At 40.6% G+C, this 23,852-nt stretch overlaps 1 protein-coding gene across 1 annotated transcript in view; it reads right to left on the bottom strand.

Annotated features, from left to right (window-relative positions):
• ITPR2 (inositol 1,4,5-trisphosphate receptor type 2) overlaps window positions 1-23,852 on the bottom strand; it is a 425,687-nt gene that overhangs the window by 377,127 nt on the left and 24,708 nt on the right. Inside the window, exon 2 of the mRNA XM_070410528.1 lies at window positions 10,721-10,791. Coding sequence (XP_070266629.1) covers window positions 10,721-10,791 — 71 coding nt within the window. The remainder of the gene's footprint in view (window positions 1-10,720; window positions 10,792-23,852) is intronic.

Genomic DNA, 23,852 nt, shown 5'->3' with positions numbered 1-23,852 from the left:
CCTCTCTGTAAAAAATCAATAAAATATATTTTAAAAAAAATAAAATGAGGAGACAAAGAAACATGTCTCAAATGACAGAATAGAACGAAACTCCAGAGAAAGAGATAAACAAAATGGAGACATGCAATCTACCAGATGTAGAGTCCAAAGCAAATGTTTTAAGGATGCTCAATGAATTTAGCAGAAGAGTAGATGAACTTAGTAGGAGCTTTAATAAAGAGATAGGAAACATAAAAATGGCAATGAAAACATAAAAAAGAACCAGTCAGAAATGATTAATACAATAACTGACATGAAAAATACATTACAGAAAATCAACAGTAGAATAGATGAAGAGGACTATCAATAATTTGGAAGATAAGAGAACAGAAAACACCCAATCAAAACAGCAAAAAGAAAAAAAGAATCCAAAAAATGAAGATAGTTTAAGGAGTCTCTGGGACAACTTTAAACACACCAACATGCACATCATGGGAGTGCTAAAAGGAGAAGAAAGAGAGCAAAAATGATGGAAAACTTCCCTAACCTGGTAAAGGAAATAGACATACAAGTCCAGGAAACACAGAGGGTCCCAAATAAGGTTAGCCCAAAGAGGCCCACACCAAGACACATCATCATTAAAATGACAAAGGTTCAAGACAAAGAGAGAATCTTAAAAGCAGCAAGAGAGAAGCAGTTAGTTATCTACAAGGGAAATCCATAAGACTATCAGCTGATTTCTCAACAGAAACTTTAAAAGTCAGAAGGGATTAGCATAAAATATTCAGAGTGATGAAAAGCAAGGACCTACAACTAAGATTATTCCAACCAACAAAGTTATCATTTAGAACCAAACGACAAATAAAGAGCTTCCCAAACAATAAAAAGCTAAAGGATTTCATCACCACCAAACCAATACTATAGGAAATGTTAAAGGGTCTTCTTTTAGAACAGTGGTTCTCAAACCTGTGGATCGCAACCCCTTTGGCAGTCGAACAACCCTTTCACAGGGGTCGCCTAAGACCATCCTGCATATCAGATATTTACATTACGATTCATAACAGTAGCAACATTACAGTTATAAAGTAGCAACGAAAATAATTTTATGGTTGGGTCACAACATGAGAAACTGTATTAAAGGGCCAGAAGGTTGAGAACCACTGTTTTAAAAGAAAGAAAAAATATTTTAAAAATATAAATAATAAGAAGGCAAATACATACCTATCAACAATTAATTTAAATGCAAATGAACTAAATGCTTCAATCAAAAGATAAGGTGGCTGAATAGATAACAAAATAAGATTCTTACATATGCTGTCTACAAGAGACTCATTTCAGATGGAAAGACTGAAAGTAAAGGTATGAAAAAAGATATTTCATTAAAAAGAAAACAAAAAAAAGCTAGGGTAATGATGCTTATACCAGACAAAATGGACTTTAAAACAAAGGGTATAATAACAGACAAAGAAGGACCCAGCATTTCCACTCTTGGGTATTTATCTGAAGAAACCCAGAACACTAAATCAAAAAGACATATACATCCATATATTCATTGTTGGCATTATTTACAATAACCAAGATATGGAAGCAACCTAAGTGTCCACCAAAAATGGTGCGTATATGCAATGGAATATGACTCAGCCATAAAAAAAGAATGAAATCTTGCCATCTGCAATAACATGACGGACCTAGAGGGCATTGTGCTGAATGAAATAAGTCAGACAGAGAGAGACAAAGGCCATGTGATTTCATTTATATCTGGAATCTAAAAAAAACAAAATAAATGAATAAGCAGAACAGAAACAGGTTCATAGATATAGAGAACAACCTGGTAGTTGCCAGATGGGAGAGAGTTGGGGGGGAATTGGTGAAAAGGGTGAAGGCATTAATAAATACAAATTGGTAGTTACAGAATAGTCATGGGGATGTAAAGTATACTATAGGGAATATAGCCAATAATATTGTAATAATATGTATGGTGTCAGATGGGTACTCAATTTTACTAGACAATTTCAGTGGACAGTTTCCAGAACGCTGGTAACCTCCAACTTCAAGCTCCTGCATCTCTCTTCTCCTCTTCATGAGGATGATCCCTGACACCTGGAGAACTTGCCCAGCTGCAAGGAGGGGCAACCCAGAAGTGTGTTGTAAAAAGAGGGTGATAACACCTCTTGGGGCAACCCACAACCCAGAGGAAGGCAGTTAGTCCCAGCCTTGCTGTCCCTGGTAGGAGATGCTGTGGAATGTTCCTCATGGTTCCTCAGAGGGCCCCAGCAGGACTGAGTTCCAGTTGCCACAGTGGGGGGCATTCAGGAACACTTTATTGCCTTTCTTTCTTTAGGCTCACTCTTCCCCACTTTCTCACCTCCCAAACAGGACCTTCATCCAACTCTTCCAGGGTATGATTTGCAGGTACTCCAACTAACACAGTCCTGATCTATTTCTCCTCAGATATATTCAATAACAGTGGAACAACACATGAACTGAATCATGCATATGCCTTTTATGAACTTAACAAATTTTAAGATGTCATGAGGCTGGGAGTTTGAATAAATCATTTGGATGAGAGCTAAGATCAGAGAGAGATACAGAGTTTGGCAGGCTAAAACAATGAGCCAATGCTAACAGTATGGAATGTAACAGATTCTCCACTTCAAGCATGTCAAATTCATGGCCCTCGGGCCACATGTGGCCCACAATGAATATTTTTGCAGCCCAACCAATATAATGGTATGTAAGAAACGTTTTAATAAAAATTTCATAACTTAATTTTTACAATATCCTGTTATACATAATTATTAATAACGAACTACAACGTTCACTAATGACCGCTAACTATAATTGTGTTGCATTCATTTCCCTTATGCGCCTTAAGCACAGGAGCACCATTTCTCTCCACTAATACTAGCAGTGAATATTTTAGTAGCCGATTGCCACGTCAGTCTTGGACTGACTTGTTTGGTATGCGAAACAGGAAATATTTTGCTTTCGGAGAACAAGAAAAATAGGTTTATTTGTGTTACACTTATTAATTTGTGCAGTTATTTGTTGTCTGGTAAGTTAATGTCCAAGAAAAAATATTAATTTTTATTAAAATGTTCTATTATTTTATGTTAACAATTACTCATTTATTTCAGCTCTTTGTATTCAGCATGTCTCTAAATAAACCTACGTTTCTATGAAAATTGAAACTTTTGTTTCTTTGTGGCCCACATAAACTTAAACCTTGTTTATTTGGCCCGTGTTAGCCTTTGAGTTTGACATGCTTGCTCTACTTGGCTCCAAAGCACCCATTATGCAATACAGGAAGAAGGACATGAGGATTTGTAGAAGCAAATGAAAGGGCATCAAGAGTTTGGGTTGATTAACAGATGGAAGTAAATTAGGAACTCCTGCCTAGGACTCCAGAGCTTTAAGTATGGCATGAAAAAAGGGAGTCTCATCAGACTGCACCCCAATGTTCAGTTCTTTCTATGCCAGTAAGAATTACAATGACAAACAGGAGCTCACCAGAGAACAAACAAGGTAGTAGGATGAAGACTAGAGAAATCACTGAAGAATTTATAGCTGGCAGCAGGTGAAAGAATTTTTAAAAATTAAAACTGTAGAAGAAAAGATCTCTAGGAATATGATCATTCTAAACAAACACTTAAAGGGTATTGTGTGGGGAAAGGATTAGATTTAATCTATGTGGCTTTAAGAACCAACGGGTAAAGTTTATAGGAGGGTATAATTCAATAGACAGTATGGTACAGTGGTTAAGAACAAACAGCTCTGGCGTCAAACTTGGTTTGAGTCCCATCTCTAACCAGTAATGACCTCGATGACCTTAAAATGACTGCATAACTTCTTTATACCTAACTCTCTCAGCAGCAAAATTGGGATAGCAACACTTTCCACTTTCTAGAAACACTTTATAATAAATCACAGGAAGCCCCAAGCACAGTGCAGCAGGTATTGAATGCTCAATAAATGCTAGTTATTTCCATCTAAAACAGTTTCAATCTTCATCAAAGAAAATTACCCTAACACCAAATCTGAAGGAATTCAATAAAGCAATTGTTAAGGTAAAAGAGGAAGTAATTGTAATTGGCTCATACTGGAGAATCACCGTGTTAGACATGATTGACATATTCAAGCACATAAAAAGTCGCCGCCACTACCTCACAAGATGACTTTTTCACTTATGCATTTGAGTGTGTCCCCACCATGAGTAGAAGCAAAATGTGAGAGTCCCAGCCTTTAAAATGACTTCCCTGAATTATCTGAAGAGATGGATTTGAGTTTAAAAATGATCTTGTCAATCTTCCTCTGAGTCCTCGATTTTCACTATCTGCTTTAGTGTTGACTGCACAGTAGAGAAATTCTCCACTTTAGTTCCAATTCCTGAAGCCTTCTGACTTATTCGTTCAAAACGACCTTGTGCTTGCCAGAAGTGGCCACTTGGTAGGCATGGTGGATTACAAAACAGTCACATGTCAAACGACAACAGAATCTCAGAGTTGGAAATTCCAAAACCAAATGGCCCACCCCGGGGGAGTATCTGATCGACCGAGAGAAGGCTGTCCTCTCGTCCCTCAGCCTCCGGGAGAGCGGTTCCCTAGGTTCTCCATTTCACCGCCCAAAGGGTAATAAAAGGCACACAAAGCTTTCTTCTTTGACTTATATCAGCTTCTCCTTCTAAAAGAAAGACTTGTATCCACAAGCACAGACTTTTGGGAAAAATCCACACCATAGTAGAGTTCTCTAGAGAATGGGCAGGGCGGGCGGGAGGGGGTGAGAGTGCATAAAGGAACAAGGAAAGAAAAAAAAAGAAAAATCAAAAGACTATAAAGTCAACAAAAATAAATGCCATGATGGAATACGAGAGGAGAGGGTTAAATTGTATAACAAAAAGTATGAACAGTGATAAGTCATGTTGATATTTTGTACCCTGATATGATGAGAGGACAGTTAACCTCAGCGGTATTCTCAAAACCTTAACCCCAGTCTAATCATGAGAAAACATTAGGCAGACACCACCCGAGACACATTCTACAACATGCCTGGCCAGCACTCCCCAAAAGAATCAGGTCGTGTAAAAACAAGGAAGGACCTAAAGTGTCACAGAGCAGAGAAGACTAAGAGGCAACGATGACTAAAGGCTACATGGGATCCAGGATGAGATCAGGAATGAGAAAAGGACATTAGTGGGAAAACTGGTGAAATCCGAAAAGTCTGGAATTCAGTGAACAGCAATGTACAAATGTAATTTGTATGCGGTACATGTAATTTCTCATGTACTATGATTATGTAAGATGCTAACATTAGGGAAAACTGGGTGAAGGGGAAATCTCTTCAGTACATTCTTAACCACTCCTCTGTACATCCAAATTTATTCCAAAGTTTATCTTTTAAAAATAGAGAATATTTTATCACTGAAAGAATTTTATACTCACTCAAGAGACAGCCACTGTGCTTCTGTTAACAGTATTCTGATAGTGTGCTTTTTACTGAAAAACAGCTGTCTGCCAAATTTTAAATAACTCTTAGGAAGTTATTTATTTGTTAAAACTTAGTTTCCTCTGTTCATATGTGAGGCAATGTGACACAGTCAAAAGGACATTTCTCCTTGTATAATTGTGTGTATTGGGGAGAATCCTTTTAGCCTTTTTTGAAACTTTAGCTCCTCATTCAAAAAATGGGGGGAATTACACTCTATTTTTAACCACCTAGAAGCTCTATATTTTGATTCATTTGAAAAAATCAGTATGAAAAGCAAAAGCCTTTTCAAATCAATGTGAGAATACCATTTGGCTGAGGCCAAGGAACTGAGGTGTAGTGGCTGTTGATACCTATTGTTTCTTCGAGTTTTCTAAAAAGCAACAGTCAGGGAAGGCGCTCTGGACACTTGGCAGAGGACTGTGGAAACGCAGGGCTGCTGATTCTGGGAGGCAAGTCCATGAAAAAGCAATGGATTTTGAAGTAAAGGGAACCGGGGGATACGCTTGGGCAGAGAACAGTGTAATGCAAGGGCTGTTAACCAAGTGAAGGGATGAGGCATCTGGGACTACAAGGCCTGCTTGGCTATTGAGCAAGCCCATCTCCAGGAATCCTCCCCTGGTGCTCCATCAGGATGGGTTCCAAGAATCACAGGGGACGAGTCAGAGCTTTAAAAGGAAACCCTGGCCCTCGCCGGGTTGGCTCAGTGGATAGAGCATCGGCCTGGGGACTAAAGTGTCCCAGGTTCCATCCCGGTCAAAGGCACATGCCCGGGTTGCAGGCTCGGTCTCCAGTAGGAGGTGTGCAGGAGGCAGCCTAGCAATGATTCTCTCTCATCATTGATGCTTCTATCTCTCTCTCCCTCTCCCTTCCTCTCTGAAATCAAAAAATACATATTTCAAAGGAAACCCTGAATCCCCAATCAGAAAGGACCCCCCTTCTCCCATGATGAATGGGAGTGAGAGAAATAGTTTATCCTTAAGCTAGGGAGAGAAAATGAGAGCAAACGAGCAAGGATGATGTTCGATTGCAGGAAAAGCAGCCTTCCAGGGGCAGGACGAAACACCTTGAGTGGTTCCTGCTGTGAACCAGTGCCCGCTGAATAAGGTGCCCCAAGGGTCTGAGTACCTGTATGTAATTACCTACTGGGTACAAAGCAGTTACCCAAGGGTTGCCTCAGACACACTAAAATAATCTTTGCACCTTAAAACAATTCACTGGGAAAGAGAAAAAGAAAAAAGGCAGCCACAAACCCCGAAAGTTTATCTTTGAAAGATTAATCTTGCCTCTAACTGACAAAGAAATAAGGCTACCCACACTCCTGGCAGTGAAGTTGGGGCATCCCTGGGACCCAGGTTTTATCACACAATCCCAGGGCAAAGATTGGGCCTCTCGTCCAAAATCATCTAATGGCTATTTTTTGGGATGTCTACTATGGGGGAAGCTCTATGCTTGAAAAACACAAAAAGAGAAGAATAAAATCCTGCCCTTGAAGAAGTTATAAGATAGAGCCAAATATGTTTAAAGGAAATACATCCTGCTTATCTATTCCAAGTTAACTGCCATTTGTATAGTGACTTAAAACACGTCCACGTTTATTCTCTGGAAAGATTTCCAGCCTCACAAAGCCTTGTGTGTTTGGCCTTGCTCTTGTTACTATCCACCCCGACTCCCACGGGCCAATGACAGGATGTCCTCTGAGGCTCAAGGCGGTTAGGTGACCTAGTTACAATGACACAGCCGGTGAGCGGCACAGTCAAAACCTGAACCCCATGCTTTTTCCCTTTACAAATGCAGATTTGTTGTCCCAGTTTGCGTTCAAGGCTTTTTATCTTTAAGGAGCTACAGTTCACAAAGGAGTCTCTGTGGATTCGTTTCCATTTATCGTTACCACTCTGACTTCGACGTGCCTCTTCCACCTAAGGCAGCATTGTTTTTCTTCAGCTTAGGGAAGTTCTCACCCGTATCCCTTCACATACTGCTTCACGCCCATTTGCCTCTCCTTCTAGAACTTGCTCAGATACTGCCAAACCTTCTCAGTCTGTTCTCCAAGCTCAGCCACATTTTCCTTTTGTCTAGCTCTCTGCACTGTAACCTGGGTGAGTTCCTCAGTTCCCTTTGCCAAAGCACTAATTCTCTCCTCATCTTTACATAATGTGCTAGATTGAACTTTTTTTAATATATATTTTATTGTTGATAGTGTTACGGATATCTACCATTTCCCCATTTCCTCCCCTTTCTCCCAGCCCCTATCCACTCCCCCCAGGTCTTCACTACTCCATGTCCATGGGCTATGCATATCTATACTAATAAAAGGGCAAGATGCTAATTAGACCCAATAGATCAGATGTCTTCCGGATGTCATTCTGGACATCCTTCCTGACAAAGCTGGGGGCATGGCTAGCCTGCAAACTACCTGCAGCCCCTCGCCCAGGCTGGCCCTGCCCCACAGTGGGGACCCCAACCCCAATTGAGGATGTGGCCAGCCTGCAAACCCCTGGCGGCCTTTCACCCAGGCTGGCCCCACCCCCCAGTGGTGACCCCCACCCCGATCGGGGGTGTGGTCAGCCTGAAACCCCCAGCAGCCCCAAGCCCAGGCCAGCCCCGCCCCCCCCAGCGGGCACCCCCACCCCGATTCAGGGCCCCCTTCAGGGCAGGCCAGCTGGCCCCTACCAGTGGACCAGGTCTCTATCCTATCCTATATAATAAAAGGGTTGCCGAAACCGGTTTGGCTCAGTGGATAGAGCGTCGGCCTGCGGACTGAAAGGTCCCAGGTTCGATTCCGGTCAAGGGCATGTACCTGGGTTGCGGGCACATCCCCAGTGGGAGATGTGCAGGAGGCAGCTGATCGATGTTTCTCTCTCATCGATGTTTCTAACTCTCTATCCCTCTCCCTTCCTCTCTGTAAGAAATCAATAAAATATATTAAAAAAATAAAATAAAAAAATAAAAAATAATAATAATAAAAGGGTAATATGCAAATTGACCCTAACGGCAGAACAACCAGAACGACCACTGGACCAGTCACTAGGAGGTGCACTGACCACCTCTTCCTCAGCCAGCAGGCTCCAATCGTCTGATGGCCACTCGCAGCAGGGGCAGGGCCAGCGAGCAGGTGGGAACAGCTGACCTCTCAGTCCCTTCCCCCCCGCCCCCCATCAGCAAGCTCCAATCACCCATTGGTGAACAGGGAAATGGGAGTGGGTGGCAGCGAGAGGCGGAGCCAGCTGCAGGCAGCTAGGGAAGATGGTCCTGATTGCCGGCCAGGCCTTAGGGATGAATTTCGTGCACCGGGCCTCTAGTAAATATATAAGTTCTTTGGTTTATCTCTTCTCGCCCCCCCTAACCACACATTGAGGTATGTTGGTCTGTTCCATACCTCCAGGCTTCACATCTTATTTTGTTGGTCAATTCATTTTGTTCATTAGATTCCACAAATAAGTGAGATCCTGTGATATTTGTCTTTCTCGGCTTGGCTTATTTCACTTAGCATAATAAAGGTCAAACTTTTTAGAGCCTGTCTGTCTTCCATTGGGCTTCTCTACCCTCTCCTGTCTTGGAAATCATTTCCACACACTCGCTGCACAGTCTCTGGCAGATTGATCTGCTTTTTGTCATACTGCTGACTCTCCTTCACAGTTTTATTGCAAGTCCTTCCTTATAATGCAGAACCAACACTATATGGCTCTGTCCTAATTAATGAGACACTAAGTTGTCTTTCAGAGACAACAGACCAAAACCACACGTCATGCAGCCGAAGCATGTGCAGAGGAGAGAGCTGTGACCTCCAGCTGCGCCAGGAACCAAAGTCTCTCCACCACCACCACCACCACCCCCACTGAACCAAAAGGCAGCACAGAACCAGAACTTGACACCCAGGACCCTTTCAGAAGCCCAGGGTCCACTGTCCAGGAAGATCTGGTGTTGGCGCTCCTTTACCACAAATGGCTAAGTTCTAAGGTCCTCCAGCTATAACATGCCTGCCAGCACTTTGCATACCTGTTCCCGTAACCCTAAAAACCCGTTAGCCCAGTCCAGTGAGCAAGATGGATCTGAGGCACCCTTAGGTCTCCCATCTTCTCATTGAGAGCCTTCTCGACCAATAACCCTTGTCTTACTCCAAACTCAGGCATTTTGAGTGTTGGCCTTTTGAAGTGTCAGGCACACAAACTTGGGTTTGGTAACATCCCCAGTGGGGAGTGTCCCTACTGCACGATTTTATGGGTGCTTCTCATGGGCAGTGTAGTTCCCACAGCCTGCCTTATGTTAACTTTTCCACCTGGGGAGAAGTGTGGATCTCTTATTCAAAGTGACCAATTTAACTCAAAGTACATTTACTGTGCTTGTCACTCTCTCAGCCAGGTTCTGAGTTTAGGCAGAATGAAACATGATATTTTTATAATGAGAATTGTGTGGAAAGTGCCTATCACAGACAGTAAAACGTGGGAAATATTTTCCAGATGTTAACATTCCCTTCCCCAGGGCAGTAAGTAGCACGTCCTGACTCGGCTGTGGGCTCTGGGGACTCCTTCCATTCTCTCTCCACATTTTTATCTCTTATTACAGCTGCTTTTCACCATGTGAGAAGGATGACGGCAGTATGTTCAAAATGAATGTTGTTTTAAAATTATCTTTATTGTTACAAGTACACACAAACTATGAAATCGATTTGAGCAAGCTTTTAATTAGTGGTCTTAGTTGCATATGATTATTTGCAGGTTCTATTAATCTTCCTTTCATAACAGTCAAATAATAATCTCCTACTAGGACTAATTTCTCAGTTGATAGTATCAAGCTATTTCTACAATTATACGTAGAAAAGAGTTCTAGGACAACTGTTAGTTACTACACACCATCCAAGGTGACATTTAAAAAGCTAAGCTAACACATCACTGTCACCCTCCTGGAGATTTTACAAAGATAAACTAAAGAGCTGCTAACGAAACACTAACATTTATAGCATCACTGTCACAGAAACATATATACATTCAGCTGAATTTACTGGTTTGAAAAGTGGCCTCTCACAGTTTATTTCCAAGATTTCCTTTCAATGGATAGACTACTGTCCAGCAAAAATAAAAAATAAAAAAGAAAGAAAACTATTCTTTCATAAATAATGAAAAACAACGAGGAAATTTTTGAAAGAATTTTCAAATATTTATATTTGAAAGCTTCACATTGAGTAAATTACTTATTTTAAGATTAAAAATTATCCCTGCTCCCTGAGGTCACATAATAAAAATATATCTTTGTTTCTTACCTCTGAACTTCTTGGGGGGGTTGGCAAGGTCCCCTGCCTCCGGGTGCACCACACACCTGTCATCCACTAACCTAGAAGGAAAAGCATGATTATGTTGTTAACATTGTCATGTTCAAAGAGCATAGACAGCACATGGACATTGTATAAATATATGCAAAGAGTTTTAATACTATTATTCATTAAAAAGCTTTTTAATGTCCTGGATTTATAAAACAATGTGACTATAAAGGGATTAATTAAAGCAGATCTATGAAATTCAAAATTAAGAAAGATTGGTAAGTGGTAGGACACTGGTTAAATCATGACATAGACAAACCATGGAACATTGTAGAACTATTTAAAATTCTATTTACAAAATGTATTAGCCTACAAAACGTTTATAATATGTTGTGAAAATAGGTGGTAATCCCATATAATAAAAGCCCAGCGACCAAAACGCAGAACGACCAGAGACCAAAATGACTGCAGATCCTTGCTCAGGCTGGCCCCGCCCCCTAGAGGGGATCCCTACCCCAATCAGGGGCAGGGCCAGCCTGCAAACTGCCCATGGCCCCTCACCAGGGCCAGCTCTGCCCCCCAGTGGGGCCCCCACCCCGATTAGGGGTGTGGCCAGCCTGAAAACCACACACGGCCCCTCGCCCCAGCCAGCCCTGCTCCACAGTGGAGACCCCCACCCTGACCCGGGGCCCCCATCAGGGCAGGCCATCCAGCCCCCACCCGTGCACCAGGACTCTATCCTATATAATAAAAAGGGTAATATGGAAAGTAACCCTAACAGCGGAATGATCAGAAAGACCGCTGGACCAGTCACTATGAGGTGCACTGACCACCTCTTGGTCCCTTTCCCTGGCCAGCAGGCTCCAATCGCCTGATGGCAAATGGGGAGCCGGGGGTGGGTGGCGGCAGCAGGTGGGGCCAGCTGCGGGCAGCCAGGGAAGATGGCCCTGATCCGCTCATGAATTTCATGCGCAAGGCCTCTAGTAAGTCAATAAAACATAAAATATATGCTTATATACACACATGGAACACAGACACCAATACATTAACTTTGGTCAGATTACCTGAAGTTTTTATTTTCCTTTTTTTTTTTTCCTGTGTTTTGTTTTTCTCACTGGGAATGTGTAAAATGATGAAGTCAGGCTTACAGAGTGACCACCGAGTGGGTGGTTATGAGCACACATCCTGTGTGTAAACCTGGCTCAGCCCCCTCCTAGCCAGGTGACTGGACCTCCTTCTGGACCTCACAGCATTGTTAGGAGGATTAAATGACTTCCGATGCTAAGTTTACAGACATGACTTAATACCCACAAAGTGCCAAGTACAGTTTCTGGCATATAGGAAGCCCTTAAATAAGTGTTTAACAGATCAATAAAATCAAGGATCTTGCCTGCCTTATTCCTCACCATCCTGTCTGCTTCTAGAAGAGTGCCTGACACATCGTAGGTACTCAATAAATATGAATCCAATGAATAAACTGTCTTTATAGTTACAAACACATGTTTCATCCCTACTAAAAGAGTGACAAGAAGCCAATTTCTCAGACAATTCCAAGAGAGAGAAGCAGAATCCCTGTCCTGAGAGCCAATCACACCCCTGTTCAAAGGGGAATATTTAACCACCGAAGACTGACTAACGTTCGTTTTCTCCACATTTTCTCCAGGGGTGGGAATAACTGGGTCTTTCCCAGGATAATGTAAAAATGCAAGTGAATTAGTTTCAAGTGTGTGAATTCATTTGAAGGAAGATGCCCACATTGCAATTTTCTGTTTTATTTTTAAAAAAACACATATTAACCAGACTTCCTAGTATGTATCAACTCCAACATAGAGGAAAACCCAATTTGTGATCAAATGTCCCCTTAGCTCGGATGATTAACCACATCAAAACTGTGGTTCCTGGTTTATCTGGTTACCAGAAGCAGATACTTCCTAAATCACCAGATTTGTCTACGGGATCCAATTTCCTCAAAACAAAATGCTAATTTGGTCAAGCAATATGGTTATTTCTTTTATTTATTTATTTTTTTTACATACTTCATTCATACTGGTTTTCTACAGTGTGGTTTTACAAGAGCTGCCAAGCATGCAAAAAATTCCTTTTAAGAGTCTTTAAAACTGTTTTCTTAGAAACAGGAAGTCACACTGGGTCAAGAGAAAGCAAACCCAAGCCTCTCCAATATCCAACTTCAGTCTGTAACACTGAATGCAAAAGGCTCAGAGAGCCCCGAGACTACCAAACGTGATATTTAATTTTTTTAAAAAATACTGTGAGGGAAAGGTCAGCTTTTCTAATTAGTTGAGACATGTTAAGAATCCAAAACATAACAATAATAAAAAAACACAGTCTTCTTTAGAGCACGTTACAATTATATAAAAAGCAACAGACATTCTACTCATTCTTCGTGCCTATCCATTCCCACAGAACTACAGGCTCCCATCAGAAGGCCCTCTGAGGGCGCCCACCTGCATGGGCTAGCCATCAAGAGGAATGGGGAAAACTAAAGGTAAAAAATCAGATCACAGTGCATTTATGTAAATGCTTATGCCTATCCTCAGTGACCCCGTAAACCCGATAAAAACTTAATCATTAAGAATGACTTCCGTTCTAAGAATGTGCCCTATTCTTTATACCCAAATGTCTGTAAAACTCACAAAAACAATCAGTTCATCTCAGGACTGCAACTGAGAATAGAAGGGTAGAAAAAAAGCAAAGAGGGTGAATCTGTTATAAAGACATATACGATCATTGAAGTTAAAAGTTAAACAGGATTTTAATGGTGATCACTGGCACAACCTCTACGATATCCCCAACACCTCTTCCTGAACACCTCCAGAACCAGAGTACTCCTCATTTATCATCTTTCTAACAGTACTGCTATTGGAAATGTGTTTTATGTGGAGGTGAAATAGCGCCCTGTGCTTCCCATCACAGTACGTAGCACATTTTTTATATATATAGATATATACATATATATATAAACGTTATTTTTTTTTCATATACCCAAGTGTCAATATCCTAGAAACTAACCACCAGAATACAGATGTGCCCCAAACAAGTGGGACAGGGGACTCTTCCCTCCTCCTTTCCGATACTAAGTGTACAGTCATGCATCCTAAGATGCATAGTAGCTCCTGTAGCAGTCAAGCCCACCTCTGCTGTTCACTGGGTTTTTATAGCTAAACCACGATTCCAGGATCTTTCGTGTGAACTACTGATAAGACAGGCTCTCACATCCACCATTGGGACAGTTATTTTCTATAATCTAAGGACAAGAATTCAATAGGGATAAATATAAAGATCAACCTTTAGCTTCTGAGTAGAAATCATCTGGAAATCATCTATGGCATCTCTAGATAATTCATTTAAACACCCTGTCATGATTACTGCCCATTTTAATTACTCATAAACAATGCTTCCCCAATTGGCTAATCGGTTGAATACTGTGGGGAGTTAAAATCATCATCATCATAGTAAGAGTAACAAAAACAACAAAATGCTTCTTTGGTATGGATCTACAAAATCAAAATTTGTAGGGATCAGGAATAAGACTGTATTTTTGTGAAAGTTCCCTAACCTTCTTTAAATAGATCAGATATACCTGTCTTGCACTCGCATGGTAACTTAGGTACCCCTATCAATAGAACTTACCACACTCCATCCTAGTTTCTCATTTATGCCTGTCTCTAACACTATAAATTATTAAGTTCCAACAGAGTCAGGCCATTTGTGTTTTGCTCACCATAATATGCCCAATTTTAAATATTAGGCCTCAAACACTTCTAATGCTAAATAATTTTAATGAATAAGGATTCTTTGAATCACTGAACAAATTAATAATGTCACTTTTGGTAGATCATACCTAGCCAAAGAAATACCTACAACCAATAAACAGCTGCCTAATAGTAGATGGAAGAAAGGGTCAGAAATATTCCCCATCCAGATATTTCTCAGAAAATTATCACAAGTGTCAAATCCTGAAAAGGGCCAAGACAGCCTGCTCTAAATAACACTTTCTCATATGTAGTACCTTTCAACCCAGTACATTAGCACCCTTCATAATGGGCTGCATTTATTTCTCTCGTGTCTGAATCAGCAAGTAAGCCAACAGGCACCTGCTTAAAATTCTCAATCTGTCACTGACACTCAACTATCATAAAACCTGTAATCTTGCATATATATGCCTTCTCTTCATAAGGTCACAACTGTACATTATTTACTTTAATAAGAAAAAATCATTCAACTATTAGACTATCCAAGATATCTATAAGCAGATTTCAGTAGCCACTTTGAATGATTTTATATATTAAAAAATATACTACCTCCCTCAGCCCCCTGCACCTCTTGTAACCACCGCACTACACTGTTGCCTGTGACTATGAGTTTTTGATTGTTTGTAAATGTCTAAGTTAAAAAAGTACCATTGATTTTTAAAATATATATGAGTCAAATTTTAACTAGGAATATAGACATATCCCCTAAAGAAATCTTACAAACATGAATCTAGAAACATGTACAAGAGTGTTCGAGGCAACACTGTTCAAGGTGGCAAAACTGGAAACACACAAATGTCCATGAATAGTGACATAAATAAATTGCAACTAAATGAGAATTTCACACAATGTGTAACTATTTTGAAAGTGAATAAACCTGGCTTCTTACCTAAACTGTTCCTCCTCCCCACAAATTCCTCACCACCCCAAAACATCATTCAGCTCCCTCCTGTACCTTCATTTAAAAGTAATAGGGGGTGGGGTGGTAGGTGAAGGTGGGCAAAAGGGGTGGGAGAATAGGGATGAAAAGAGACTTTGCTTAGAGCGATGGGCACAAGATACAGTGTGCAGATCATGTTCTATTGAGCTGCACACTTGAAGCCTGTATGGTTTTGCAAATCAATGTCGCTCCAATAAATTCAATTTTTAGAAAATGAAAGGTCAAGAAACAGAAGTAGTGCTAAATTAGAAGACAAAAAACCTGAGTTCTAATCCTTGGTCTGCCACTATATAACCAGCTGTGTTTATGCTGTCAACCTCTCCTAGCCTCATTTGTTAAATGGGTCAGTTGTGACCTCCCAGTTCCTTCTATGTCTGTGGTTACTCATTTCTCTGATCCTGTTTTGTAATTAGAGTTGGCCTCTGGTATCCTTCAATAGCAGATTCTGACATTTCTAATATTTTATGAACTTGCAGTTATAAAGTTTAACTGTTTAGTATTGATTTTTTAAGTGTATGCATTATTTCAGCATTCCAAGCAAAGTACTAATATGTGAGTTTGTTCCATTCTTTCACTATTGTCTTAGAACACAGTATTTTAAAATCTTAAGATCTAAAAAATAAAATAAAATCTTAAGATCTTGCTATTTAGTCATATGGACATCTTTTTTTGTTTTCTTTTTTGTTTTACCCATCAATACTCAAGTTGCTCAAATAAGGAACCAACCTCAAGGCCTGTAGATTCTTGTTTGTATGTAAATGAATATGTCTCATAATTCAGAGTAACTTAACAAGAAAAACTAGGTTCTACAAATGTCCAAACCTTACATCGGATAGGTCCTGCTGAAACAGCCTTGCACAAAGCTACAACAATTTAAATCTAGCAAAGAAGGAAGTAACTTCATTGCAAAACTTTCTTCCAAAAAGTGTTCTAACTTGTAAATGCAAAACAGATGCAACACACCAGATCCGCACAGTTGCATTCATATTTTGCCTGTCTATGGTGACAAGAAGAGTTAAACTCGCTTTTGTTTGTCATGTGACATGTGGGGTTTTTTAAAGTTAAAGCAATACAGTTTAACATTATATTCTCTTCTTAGATGTCTTATTTCAATAGTACTTAAAAATACAAGTATTTTAAGCTTAAATATTAAAGGGATGTTTAATTCCTTATATAAGTTTTTTGATCATGCATAGGTTTGTTGCTACTAAAAAAACAGGTTCCTTCCGAAGTTGAAATTGTGTTTGCCATTAGGTATTTAAGATTATTTCCAGTTATTTTTCCATGAAAGGTAAGATCCATTTAAACCACTTTTAAATTGCAGAATACACACTAAATTTTGAAGTGCTACTACATGGAAACCCCTGAAAATACTAGATGAGTCCTTATGCTTAAATTTTTGATCAGGCCAAATGATTTTTTTTAAGTAGATAGCATGTGGACTACAAAAAGAATGTTGTTGCTCACATATTAACCTTTTCAAAATCATTACAAGAAGCCATGGTTTTCTGAAACAATTATCTTTAGAGCAAGGATGCTGATGCAACTGGTGGGAAAAGTTACTCATTGCCTTTCAAAAAGAAACATGTATATCTGACCATGATTTCAGAAAGAATTTGTCCCAGTATTTGAAAGCTTAGAGCCCTCACCAACCAAAGAAGTAAATCACAACTTTTTCTTCTCATGTGTAAACTTTCTTTTCTAATCCTCTCTACCCTGCCTGCTTCACATCTTTGAACCTATTAGTATTGCAAGTCAGTTTGCATAGCATTCTCTCCTACCCTGTGCATTGTGGTTCTCCTGAAAGTCAAAAGATTTGCAAAGTGTATTTCTCAGGATAATGAATGGGTCTATACACGAGTTGAGACCGATTGTTCAGTGATGGCTGAGTTGACCTTAACAACTATCAGTTTTCAATCATCTGCAAAAAGCTAGGAAATCATTGGCCCTGCAAAAAGTGACTCAGTAGGCAAGTTCAGGTCCTGAGTTTTCGCCACCTGGTTGGCACCAATTTGGAGATGCTCTCAGGAAAAAGGCCATAAAGCGGGAATTCACCTAGAGACACTCTCTTATTTCAAGTAGAGACACGTCCCCTGACCCACGTTTCTGCTTGGTTTGGGTCACTCTTTCACACCTTCACATAGTTGTTTTTAATATTTTGTCCAGAGTTTATAGTTGTTATATTGAAGGCTAAATTCAAGAAATATGAGCTCAAATCTTTTTTAAATTACTGATAAGAAAAGGCAACAAGATCCTATGCATGTGTCAGCCAAAAACAACATCAGATAATTATCAACTAAAAATATATCTATTATGAATGTGTACAGACATGAAAGATAATTTTTTTTTTAAAAAAAGAGCAAAGAATAAGAGCCCATCAAAAATGTGGATTTGATAAAGAATTTCTAGAAGTGAAAAATAATTGTCAAAATAAGTAGGTGGGTAGGTGGGCTTGAGACAGTAAATTAGACACAGCTAATTAATGAACTAGAAGATAGATCATTAATTACTTAAGAAATTATTCAAAGTGAAACAGGATAAGAAGGACAGAGAAAATATGAAAGAGGGGTCAAAAACTGTGGTACATCTACACGATGGAATACTATGCTGCTGTAAAAAAGAAGGAACTCTTACCATTTGCAACAGCATGGATGGAACTGGAGAGCATTATGCTAAGTGAAATAAGCCAGTCAATGAAGGAAAAATAACACATGATCTCACTCATTCATGGATAATAAAGACCATTACAAACTTTTGAACAATAATAGATACAGAGGCAGAGCTGCCTCAAACTGATTGTCAAACTGCAGCGGGAAGGCCAGGGAGGGTTGGGGGGCAGGAGGGAGGGGGGTAAGAGATCAACCGAAGGACTTGTATGCATGCATATAAGCATAATCAATGGACATAAGACACTAGGGGGTAAGGGAGGCCAGGGGATTGTCAAGGGCGGGGGGGGGGGGGGGGGGTGAAGGACACATATGTAATACCCTTTGTAATACTTTTAGCAATAAAAAAAAAAAAAGAAAAACTTGAAAGAAATAAAGAAAGCAGAGAAAGGAAAAAAAAAAAGAGAGAGGTCAAGAAATATAAAGGCACCCAGCCTGTGTGACTCAGTGGTTGAGCATCGACCTATGAACCAGGAGGTCACGGTTTGATTCCCAGTCAGGGCACATGCCCAGGTTGTGGGCTCGATCCCTAATAGGGGGACATGCAGGAGACAGCCAATTAATGATTTTCTCTCATTGATGTTTCTATCTCTCTCTGTTTCTTCCTTCCTCTCTGAAATCAATAAAAATATATTTTTTTAAAAAGAAACATGAAGAGTAGGATGAGGTTACCATGCATATATAATTATCATCCTGAAAGGAGAGAATGGAAAAAAAAGACAAATTTTTTAAGCAGAAACTTCTTTGTTATGATACCCATAAAAAATATAAATAATTTCTTATTGTCCTTTGTGGACAATTTTTCCCCTTTGCCCTTCAGTCCTGTTGAAAGGAGACTACCAAGGATTGTGTTAATGCAAATATAAGTAATGAGTTCCTTTTAGAGAGACTTCAGTGACCTGGTTGTGCTGCACCCTCGAATTAGTCATCTGTAGAAGGTACATCAAAGAGCAGATTCAGGTCTCAGTGGTTATCTTGGGGTTATCAAAAGGCTTCACTTATAAGCCTGGTAACAAGGCTTTTGTGCTCTAGATATTCTCTCTTCACTTCCCAGAAGAACCAGAGTTCTATAAATCCTCTGACCTTCTATTCTTGGAAAGTCTGTATAGCTATCTCTTTGCAAATCTCAATACAGTTCACCAGACACTTTGAAGTATTCATTGTCTCTCTCCACCTGACACTAAGATTGATACAAGATCCCTTAACCCACCAATATATCTGGGCATCATTTGCGCCCTTGGACACATTTTGCTGCCTCTCCAAAAGCATGAACATTCAATGATTATGAAAATTTCAGTACTGCTACACAGTTTATGCTTCTACATATTTTATTCTAGTTAAGAAAAGATATCTGTATAGAACAAGAGTAGTGAAAGTATTTTCTCATGATAGCTCCTTCTAATTTTGAGAGTCAATGCTTCCATATTTCATCAGTCACCACAGACATCATCCCGCAGACCAAAAGGTTGTGAGTTTGGTTCCCAGTCAGGGCACATACCTAGGTGTAGGGAGCCAGCACGGCCATGGCATACTCAGCCAGCCCCAGGGTGCCTTATGTGCCATTCCAGCTCAGCCCGGTTCAGTGACCCTGAGTGGAGGTGGTGAAAGGCTTAGAAAAGACAGACAGGAGAATGAAAACTGGGTCTCGGTGGGACGCTGCCCCTCTGATAGACAGCGCCCGCGCCCACAAGCCATGTCTTTATTTTATAGCAGATGCCACGAGGCAAAGTAGGGGCGTGATCAAGATGTTTACAACATTCTCGCTGGTTTCAACCCTATTCAACTACATGCACCTGAACTATATCACTCAGGCACGTGGGGCTACGTGTTCGGACCACAGGTTCAAGCTTACAACTGTAGCTGTTGGCTATAATTGTGCTGGGAAGGCTCTGCCCTCCAAGCTGGGACTTGCACGTGGCAACGAGAGGACTGTGCCCTCTTATTAGTCCGAGGCTTGAACCTGTCCAAAACACTGTAACCGCACCCCATACCTAGGTTGTGGGTTCGATTCCAGGTCAGGGCCTGTAGGAAGGCAACCAATCGATGTTTCTCTCTCACATAGATGTTCCTCTCTCTCTCTCTATTTATCTCTCTCTACCCTCCTTCCTCTCTCTCTAAAAATCAATAAACAGATCCTTGGGTGAGGATGAAAAATAATAATCCAGTCCTTAAGAGCTCCTAGGCCAGCGGTTCTCAACCTGTGGGCACGACCCCTTTGGGGGTCGAACGACCCTTTCACAGGGGTCGCCTAAGACCATCGGAAAACACATATATAATTACATATTGTTTTTGTGATTAATCACTATGCTTTAATTATGTTCAATTTGTAACAATGAAATTGGGGGTCACCACAACATGAGGAACTGTATTAAAGGGCCGCGGCATTAGGAAGGTTGAGAACCACTGTCCTAGGCAGAACAGAAGTATATCAAGAGCATTTCTTTCCTTTGTAATCTCCGAGTACAATGCAATTGGTGATCAGTTTTACAGCTGGAAGGATCTGCCTCTTCCGTGTTCCTTGAAAATGCTGCCCTTTTCAAAAAGAGATGGCTGTGAGAACCAGCTACCACTTCCTGGCTAATTATACATAAAAGAGAAACATACCTGGGAGGAAATAGTTGGCAAGAGAAGTTCCCTGGCAAGAAACACTCTGGCAACCTTAAATCAATTTCCACCATCATTACAGCATGAGAAACTAGACTTTTTTTCCAGAAAGTTGCAGGGTAGGAAAGTTATCTTGTTAAAGCTACAAGCAGAAGACTCTTGTTTCTGAGTCAGCCAGTCACTGGGACATTTCTAAGAACTGCCAGGAAAGGAAAGAGCTAAAAACTCTCCTAAAAAAACCTTCCCATTCTCACACAATGCCTTCAGAAATACAGCTTCCAACATTTAATTAACAGTGGCTAAATATGAATAAATATGGGTTAAAAAGACACCACAGATGTCATTCTAAAGTCATACCTATAATTAGTATGGATGGCATCAACAGGCGTAAGACACCCTGTTACGCCATTTCTGTGCCCAAAGAAAATAATCCCAGACTTATTTGTGTTTCTGGCAAGGATCTGATTGTGGCTGAAATGACAGACATGCCCTCTTTAGGGGCGTTTTAATTAAAGAGCGGAGGCCTCTCCTTCTGGGGGAGAGTGAATGAATCCTTACCAGAAAATAATGAGGCAACCCATAGGACCTGTGTGAAGCTGAGCCAACTGAGGGTAAAATCAAAGGTAAAGAAAAACAAGCAGAAAAGTCTGGTGGCTAAAAGGAGCTATACATATGTGTGTTGAATTAAATTCTTTCCCTTGCTTCCAGGTTGGACAAACAATTTTTTTCAAGCACTGGAGGCAGTAATAGTAGTAAAGTAGAATTTATAATTAATCTTAAGTAATGAATTTATCTGAATGCAAGAAAAATCCTAGTTTTAACCCCTAATCCTTCAGACAGTGACCATCATAACCACAAGTTAAAGTTCCCATGGAAAGATATTATCCCCTTCTACCAGAATAGGCAAAGTGGGATAATATAAATTTAACTATATAAATTTAAGATTTCTTTTTCCTTTTAAGATTCTAAATGTGTGATGTTAGGAAGTTATTTCTCTGGACTAATTATTGAGATAATTCTAGAACTTCAGAGGGCTGGTTTGAAAATTAACTGATTTGATAAATGCAAAATTCCAATTATAAAGTTCACATTCCATGAAGGTTAGCCACCATCATCATCAACATTATTTAATATAAATGCCCAGCCCATGCTACATACTCAATAATTATTAGCTATCATCATTTTCATCATTATCATTTATTGTTAGCACTTAATTGTTGGAAAGAAGTTCACCAGTAAGGCAATCACTTCAGTAAAAAATGAATCTAAATCTCTTCATCAGGAAATTCATTCACTCCACAGATATTTACGGGACAGCTACTACGTGTCAGGCATTGTTCTAAGAGCAAACAAAACCAAGACTCTTGTAGGAGAGAGTAGAGAGGAGACAAACAATAAATATAATAAATCCATACATTCTATAGTGTGCTAAGGGATACATGTATAGAGAAAAGGGAAACATAAAACATGGTAAAGACTTAAAGCAGGTGAGGGAGACATGGAGGAGAACTGCATTCCAGGCAGAGAGAACGACCAGTGCAAAGACCCTACAGTGGGAACGTGTTTGCCATGTTTGAGGACCTGCAAGGAAGCCAACGCGGCTGATGGACGTAAGAAGGTAACAGATTGAAAAGGAGGTCAGAAGGTCAGGGAATAGGATGGGCCAGATTTTAAAGGGCCTCCGACATCACAGTAAAGACTAACTGACAATAAGATAGGAGCCGCTAAAAGTTTGGAACAGAGAAAGGTCAGCATGGTCTGGCTTATTGATAGGTAAAAAGATCCCCCTGGTTGCCAAGCTGAGAAGAGACTGGTGGGAGAGAGGGAGATAGGAGTAGAGCCCACTATGGAGACAAGCACAGTAATCCGGGGAGAAATGTGTGGGCCCCCAATGTGTTTCATACAAACTATCAGTGTCCTAACTAAGGAGAATAGCAGGAAAATTCAGGAGAGGTATAAATAGCTATTGTCTCTTTAAGAGCTATTATTATGTTGACCTGGGGGTGAAATTATACAGACCATTTGTATTTATTTACCATACTAGAGGCCTGATGCACGAAACTCGTGCAAGGGGCTCTGCCCTCGCAGCAGCCAGCCCTCACAGCCCCTCACAGCCTCGGCCGGCCCCTGCAGCCCTGGCTTCATTAGAAAGGTCGCCCGGACAGTCATCTGGAAAGTTATCCAGACGCTCGTTCTGCTGTTTGGTCTAATTAGCATATTAGCTCTTTATTATATAGACTAGTATTATGGCAATTAGTATTTATCACAACACAGTATTTATCATAAATAAAGCGCAGTTAAGTACTTCAAAGTCAAAAAACTAGACAGGCCCTAGCCGGCTTGGCTCAGTGGATAGAGTGTCAGCCTGCGGACTGAAGGGTCCCAGGTTCGATTCCGGCCAAGGGCACATGCCTGGGTTGCGGGCTCAATCCCCAGTAGGGGGTGTGCAGGAGGCAGCTGATCAATGATTCTCTCTCATCATTGATGTTTCTATCTCTCTCTCCTTCTCCCTTCCTCTCTGAAATCAATAAAGAAATATATTTTTAAAAAAAACTAGACAGTGTCTGGTACCAAGAAAACACTTAATAATCATTAAAATCAGTAAATTAATTATTCAGCCTCTTGGTGAAATGTTACTCAAACATGATTTTTAATAGAAAAAAAAATGGCATAGACCTGTTGCTTGTGAAGCACACTATTAAACATACTATATAATAAAAGCCTAATATGCAAATTGTCCCCTCGACCTGGAGTTCGATCAGGGGGCGGGGCTGGCCCACCAACCACCCACAGCCCCTCCCCCAGGCCAGCCCCACGCCTGATCGGCCACCCCCACCCCGATCAGGGGCAGGGCTGGCCGGCCAACCTTCCGTGTCCCCTCCCCTGGCCAGCCCGATTGGCGGCCCAGATTGGGGCAGACCGGCTGGTCCCCACCTGTGCACAAATTCGTGCACCAGGCCTCTAGTTAATTTATAAGCATGCGCCACTTAACAATGGAGACACAAGAAATTCATTATTAGGAGATTTCATCATTGTGTGAACAACATAGAGTACACTTATACAAACCTAGATTAGATGGTCTAGACTTCATATCTGGGCTATGTGGTATAGCCTATTTGCTCCTAGACTATGAGTCTATATAGCATGTTACT

This window comes from Myotis yumanensis, unplaced genomic scaffold (genome assembly GCF_028538775.1).
Source record: "Myotis yumanensis isolate MYYU_CA2020_CCGP unplaced genomic scaffold, mMyoYum1.0.hap1 SCAF_3, whole genome shotgun sequence".
Lineage (NCBI taxonomy): Eukaryota > Metazoa > Chordata > Mammalia > Chiroptera > Vespertilionidae > Myotis > Myotis yumanensis.
Note: the sequence above shows the minus strand (reverse complement) of the source record. Positions and strands in the feature narration are given on the sequence as shown.